This window comes from Penaeus japonicus, unplaced genomic scaffold (assembly GCF_977035675.1).
Source record: "Penaeus japonicus unplaced genomic scaffold, GWHDUDI00000001_assembly GWHDUDI00000012, whole genome shotgun sequence".
Taxonomy (NCBI): Eukaryota; Metazoa; Arthropoda; class Malacostraca; order Decapoda; family Penaeidae; genus Penaeus; species Penaeus japonicus.
The window spans coordinates 36745804-36753303 of NW_028234414.1; the positions used below are offsets into that span (position 1 = coordinate 36745804).

General features: G+C 36.3%; 1 protein-coding gene across 3 annotated transcripts in view; it reads right to left on the reverse strand.

Annotated features, from left to right (window-relative positions):
* Positions 1 to 7500, reverse strand: part of LOC122260350 (monocarboxylate transporter 13) — a 16945-nt gene that overhangs the window by 4494 nt on the left and 4951 nt on the right. The window contains exons 1-6 of one of the 3 annotated variants that reach the window (XM_086542768.1): positions 5228 to 5381; positions 3453 to 3707; positions 1433 to 1559; positions 1029 to 1172; positions 591 to 773; positions 1 to 348 (exon numbers count right to left, since the gene is read on the reverse strand). The exon at positions 1 to 348 is cut by the window's left edge and continues 14 nt beyond it. In XM_086542768.1, coding sequence (XP_086398894.1) covers positions 1 to 348; positions 591 to 773; positions 1029 to 1172; positions 1433 to 1559; positions 3453 to 3539 — 889 coding nt within the window. In that variant the 5' untranslated portion in view covers positions 3540 to 3707; positions 5228 to 5381. Of the gene's footprint in view, positions 349 to 590; positions 774 to 1028; positions 1173 to 1432; positions 1560 to 3452; positions 3708 to 5227; positions 5382 to 7500 lie in introns of those variants that run through there. The other 2 variants (XM_086542769.1, XM_086542767.1) reach the window with 2 other exon arrangements.

The window sequence follows — 7500 nt, forward strand, 5'->3', positions numbered from 1 at the left end:
GTTCATGGAGGGTGAAGACGCTCGCCATGAGGGAACTCCCGCCAAAAGTCAACGACGGAAACCTGACTCTCTCCTTCTGGGTTAGGTCCGAATGAGTGCATTCGCTGTATGCCCGGAGTCTTGGAGGAATGCCCGGATAAGACGAGTGGCGGTCCTCGTTCATCAGGAGACCCGGCGGTACGGAGTCTCTTCGCGGCCGCTCAGCTGATTTCCGGCTGTTCGTTCCCATTTCGAGGAGCAGTTTCTCTGTATCGGCTTTCTCTTCAGAATTCATTTCCTTCTCTTTCATGTGCCACTCCACGGGATGGAACAAGAGGGATCCTACGGCAGCGTGTAGCGTCACGGCGCCTGTGGGAGAGGGATTGTCTTGGTTGAAATATTCTTACTTAACTGTAGGATCATGCAATATAAGCTCACTTGCATGCACATGCATATGTACATCATATTCAGCTGATAGAGACGATCACACACATGGTAATACTGGTGATTCACACGTGCAGAAAAAACAAGTACGAATTCATATCTACGCAAAACTATAACTGATAAATAATATACCCCTTCATCTTTCATAATTAGTCACCTCTACCTACCTGTAATAAGGGTCGCCCAGGTGAACGGGTAGTTTTCCTGAAGACGGGATGCGAGTTGAGGCAAAAGAATAATACCAACAGAACCACCTGTCATCATGATGCTGTTAGCAATTCCCAAGCGCTTCTTGAAGTACTTCGCTGTTATGTAAAAGCAACAGGTGATGTTGATCCCGCCGCCGATACCTGTTGAGCAGTTGTTAATTCGTATCATTTTTTTCTGTCTTTATAATCTGCATTAAAATACTTTTATATATCTGTTTTTTTTTCTGAATCATGTGATAAACTGGTCACAATTATTCCATCTTTTCCTTGGCATTAAGTAGCCTTCCTTTATTGAAATCAGTAAAGCCGCACATTGTGAGAGCCTTCTCATATGCATATTCCTATTAAATATTTCCCTACAAGTGGCGAGCCTAAACATAACCAATCATAACTGACCGTGAATAAGAGAAAATGTCAGCAAGAGGAGGTACGGGGAATTGACGAGCGAAGAGAGGAAGAGAGATGAGGCAGACATGAGGGCCGCGGTAACAGCCACCTTCCTGTAGGAGAACCTTGAACTAAGAGGTCCTGCCCAAGGCCCTGTCACATACCATGGAAGTAGATCATGATCAGGTTAAGAAAAAACGTGTAAAAGTACTGGTGAAAATATTTAAATATGATGACTATGATGGCAGTTTTTTATGTACATTTAATTCGTTTCTTTTTACACCATGTAAAGAAATGTTGTATATGAAGCACATGCCAATAAACGAAGTATAACCATTACAAAGCAAATTATTACGATTTTTTTTGTAAAGAATTAAAACCAATTTATTTGCAGCCCAACTCATTTGCCTAACCTGCAAGATTCCACACCATGGACTGGCAGTTGAAGAGCCAGGCAGCTAAGGACGGAGGCGCATTCAGTTCGCGTAGTCTTGGTCCGAACAGGATGCCAAAGCAGGGACCTTGTGTAGAAAGAATCATCTGGAAATGGATGACGTTGGTCTCAGAAAAGTTTTTTTTTTTTAAGTTACTCCGTATGAATTATCATCAGCTAATGGACTACGTGTATCATAATTTATATAGTGGGTTATATATTATATATGCCAGTGTTCAGCTCTATGGATCATTACTTGCACCCAAGTCCGTAATGTTTACATCTCCCTCCATCCGACGAGAAAAACGTTGTTGACAATATTTAATTCAGATTTTAGTTTATGCTAATGATGGTCAACCCGAGTAATTCAGTATTGATTACTCTTCAAAACAGAGTAAACCGAATATCCCAGGCGGAGGGGTGGAGATGACATGATAATTGGCGGGAATATGTACGTTACTCTCTGTAAGTATACTATTCTATACTATACTATACAGTATACTATACTATACTGTTTTCAAGTATTCTTAGAATATAAGATGACCATGGAAGAATTAAGAAAACGAAGGAAAATAAAGTTGAAACGTTATTGTAACATTAATTAATTCTTTGAAGGTCTATGTTCCCTTTATACTAAGTACTAAGACAGAAATGCATATTCCTAGTTTATACACATTGCTTAGGTGTTTACGTCATATTTTTGCATTTATTGATTTATATGTTATTTCTCTCATATGTTTATTGCCCATTCCTTTATTTACAAATTCATATCTATTTGACGCGCGATCAACTGATTACCAGCACGTGACTACTTTTGAAGATCCATGTTATATGTGGCCGTATTCTGGTATACCAAGAATTCAAAAACTCTTCACCTTTACTATATGTGATAAATGTGGATAATGTTCTTCAACCTAGAATTTAGTATTGTCTGTAATGACTGTGTACACTCAAACATACTACTACCATTATTATTGTTACTACTTACCACTATCACTATTACCAACCACCATCACTAGTACCATTGTTATCACTATTACCTCTTACTAGTACTACCACTATTGCTATTACTACTTACCGCTATCACTGTCACTACTTATAGCCATCACTAAAACACTAATCACTATTCCCATATCACAAATACGACTGTAATCACTATTACTCCTTACCACTACTACCACAATGATGACTACTCATCGCTATTACCACTATCACAAATACCACCGTAATCACTATTACTTCTTACCACTACTACCACAATGATGACTACTCATCGCTATTACCACTATCACAAATACCACCGTAATCACTATTACTCCTTACCACTATTACCAGAATGATGACTACTCATCGCTATTACCACTATCACAAATACCACCCTAATCACTATTACTTCTTACCGCTACTACCACAATGATGACTACTCATCGCTATTACCACGATCACAAATACCACCCTAATCACTATTACTCCTTACCACTACTACCACAATGATGACTACTCATCGCTATTACCACGATCACAAATACCACCCTAATCACTATTACCACTATCACAAATACCACCGTAATCACTATTACTTCTTACCACTACTACCACAATGATGACTACTCATCGCCATTACCACTATCACAAATACAACCGTAATCACTATTACTCCTTACCACTACTACCACAATGATGACTACTCATCGCCATTACCACTATCACAAATACAACCGTAATCACTATTACTCCTTACCACTACTACCACAATGATGACTACTCATCGCCATTACCACTATCACAAATACAACCGTAATCACTATTACTCCTTACCACTACTACCACAATGATGACTACTCATCGCTATTACCACTATCACAAATACCACCGTAATCACTATTACTCCTTACCACTACTACCACAATGATGACTACTCATCGCTATTACCACTATCACAAATACCCCCCTAATCACTATTACTTCTTACCACTACTACAACTATTCCAACGACTCACCGTGCATATAGTGGTGCCAAGCGACACGAACCATCCCCAGCCGCCGTCGGGAGGAACGAGATGGGAGGAAGACCGGTCTTTCCTCATTGCGGGAAGTCACGTTGGTTCTGATGATGTCAGAATCCGTGAGGAATATTAGGCGATGGTGTTGACTCCCGGTTTATGTGTGGAATGGGTTACGTATGTACAGGGCCGGACTTTGGAGTTGCAGGGTCGAATTGGATTCAACATTGGTAGGCCTAGGTTCCCAGCCAACTAGAAATGGGAAAAAAGTCTGGTATAGACTTTATATATATATGTATATATATATATTATATATATATTAATATATATATACATATTTAAATATATGGTAGAATGGAAAGCAATCAATTAGTCCAACTGGCTTAAGATCGGTTCTGCACATGTGTTAACTTAATGAATATATATGTAAGATATTGTACTTGGTGTAAAGCAACCTAAGTGATCTTAATTTTTACACTTGGCTTTTCGATCGTATGTCAAAACCGATTGTAAATCAGTAACAAATTTATGCAGAAGAATGTATCATACTTTCTCATTTATCCTCCACTTGAGGATATGGTTGTGTTCATAAAGGTATTTGCGAATTTTGCCCCCACCCCCCTCTTCTCCCGACAGGTGAACAAAAATACCTTCAACATAGACCTTATATTACATGGCATATGGAAAAATTAACTAAATATATGATGGACAACGGCTCCGTATGCTCCCTATAAATCCGGCCTTTAATCTACATCTGAATATCCAAATGTTAACTTTTGAGGATTTATCATTATGACTCTTAATGAACTGAAATAAAAACTTAACACTAAGTTGAACTGTATGACAACTGTTAAGCCAGTGGTATTGGAGATGGAAAATTATGGGTGAAGAGATGGGAAAGGCATGGGACAAATAAAAGACTAATGACGTCCATATGAGCTGCAATAGACATACTCTGTTCATGTCGGCATCCCTTGGCACGCGTGCCAAACGTGGCACACGAGGGGGTTGATTATGGCAAGCCAAGAGCACATCAGAAACAATAGGCTAAATTTCTAGAAGAGGTCCGCGTCATAAAATCCATCGAAATTAATATCAATCGATTCGTAATGATGTCTACTACCTAAATTTTGCGACATTACTTAACGCAACTAGTAAACACAGACAATACGAGTGCCATGATCCGCGCGAATGGGAGATGTTTACTCGGCAGAGCCATCGCCTGGATTGTGCCGTAACGTCAAATGGCGAATCAATGGCGAATCAGAATTTAACTAATAATTTGAAATTTATTGAAAACCAAAAACGTCAAGGTAAGTAGCAGGAAGTGCTCTGAAAATTGGGGGTCCAGAGTGGGGCGATGCCCCCCCCCCCACCTTGACTTGATAAAGTTAGGTTGGTCGTTGTGTTAGGATTTTGTAGAACAAAAAATAGCCTTGAAAAAGCGCATCTAAAAAATAGGAGGTGAGAAGACTAACTTTAGACTAGCTAAGGTTAAGTTGGTCATTGGGTTAGGATGCTGTAGACAAGAAAATACCCCGAAAATTCCCGCCCAAAATCGCTTCGTGCCCTGCAAACGCGATCGCTATGCACGCGGGTTAATAGATTGAAAGGTAACCACATATTTTGTACCTGTATTTCAAAGCAGACATTAATATACCATCCAATATGTAATATGTTAGTAGGCATCAATGAAATACCATTTTTCCATATGTTGTTTACCAATTTTACCCCGCAATTTCCCTGGGTCACTTCATGCCTTTCCTACTTACCGGGTGCAATGCCGTTAAAAAACACTTTAAATGCACATCACAAGGAATCCGTCGATGCCAATTTGGATGGGCTTTATGACGCGGATCTACGCTACCGCAATGTGTATCTCTTTGAGATGATTTAGAGTGAAAACTAATATGGTCAATTTTACCGTGAAGTGTCAAATAATGAGAAATTTATATTTACTATCGGACGAAGGGTTGTGAGTTGCCAATTAGTTGTTTTTGTCTCTTACTTAATTATTGCTTCGTCATGATAATAATTTCATTATCATATTCACAACATGAATCAAGAATCAAATATATAATTGAAGTAATTATATTACAGTTATTTAGTAGGACATGGAAAGAAAAAAAACTATTGAGAAAGGTTGGAAGTAGTCATTTTTCCCGCCAACGACGTGTCCGATTCGTCTATCAAAATGTTATGTTTATTTTGTTTATGTGGTGAATAAATGCTTTTCATTATGACGTCTAGTAAAATTTAAGTCAGTTTTGTTTACAGTTGTCACTTTTTCTACAATTATTACATTCAAGTTTATAGCAGTCACTTGACTATCGTAACAATTGTGCATATGTTTGAATTTTGAAGTGAATGACTACATGAACAATAATCATGTGGTCTCTTTTATTTTCATAGTCGTTGTAAATTGGCCACCAGTAGAAAAATTAATTTATCGCTTGAATAAGTTGATTTCTGAGCGGAATCCCAAAATATTTCGACTGTTTATTTTACATAGAATGAAATCAATAATACTTAAAAACTTCTTGTGATTTTACTCATATTACAATTAATGCATTCGCATTTAATAATTCCGCCATGAATTACGAAATCAATGCGCTATCGCATTTTATATAACAAGAGACGTGCGCAGTCTCTCAAACACCCTCTCACAATGCTTTTGCATATGTTATGATATCATGATGCGATCTATATTGAATGTGCATTTTATTTTTCTTTAGATTAAAGCCTGGAACTACTATTGATTATGACTACGTATCATTTTCCAGATTTTGGTCACTCTCAATACACAGAAACTCATATTAACTCAAAAGCCGCATTAGACCAGGCAACAACAGTAACTTGTAAGTCGGCATTTTCGTTATAGGCCTATTAAAAGAGTATGATCTATTTCCTTCTAAACCCCAAAATATTTTTTTGAAAATCAGAAACTTGCCTCAGTATATTGACTTAGTAAGTAATCTGTCAGTCCCTATTTTCCCGTTCTTGAAATGTCCAATTATTTTGAGACGTTGTTATAATTATTCATCCGTTTTTCTTTTGCAATCATTCTTACTAACCTCACCTAAAGATAACAGAGATTCAACCAGACGCTTCAAACTAAAATAGATCAATAACAAAAAACATTTCAGAAGAGTGATATAACATGTTACATAAACGCGTGCAACAGTCAGTGGAAGTGTGATATAAACTAGTTTCCGCGCGATAATGTTACAGTGTTAAGAATCATCATCATCATAGTTGGTCATATACGCACACATGTACACAAACATGTACACAAACATGTACAAATATATATACATATATAATATATATATATATATATATATATATATATAATATATATATATAATATATATATATATATAATATATATATATATGCTATATATATATATAAATATATATATATATATATATATATATATATAAATATATATATTTATATATATATATAAATCAATGCTGAAGCCTTATATCATGAACGGTGCTGCCGGGAGGCCATAAAAGGCATGTAAATTATAGATATGTCTTTTACGGCTTTATGGCAGCATTGCTTTTAAATGCAATATTTCTTCCATGATGACAATTCACATCAGACTGGCAGTCAATCATTATCTCTACATGATATAATTTCCATCTAATGATAAAAGGGTATTGGAGATAACAGCGACGATAATAATAATGATAATTGGGACACTAATAATAATTATGGCAATGATAATGATAACAATAGTGATGATGATGATAAAGGTGATGATCATGGTAGTAATAATGATAAAGATAAGGAAAATAGTAATCGTAATGATGATGATAATAACAACAGCAATAGTAATAATGATAATAGTTTATCATTTCTATAGTGACCATTATCATTATCAGCATTATTAACATATATATATATATATATATATATATATATATATATATATATATATATATATATATATATATATATATATATGTGTGTGTGTGTGTGTGTGTGTGTGTGTGTGTGTGTGTGTGTGTGTGATAATGAATATGATAGAAAT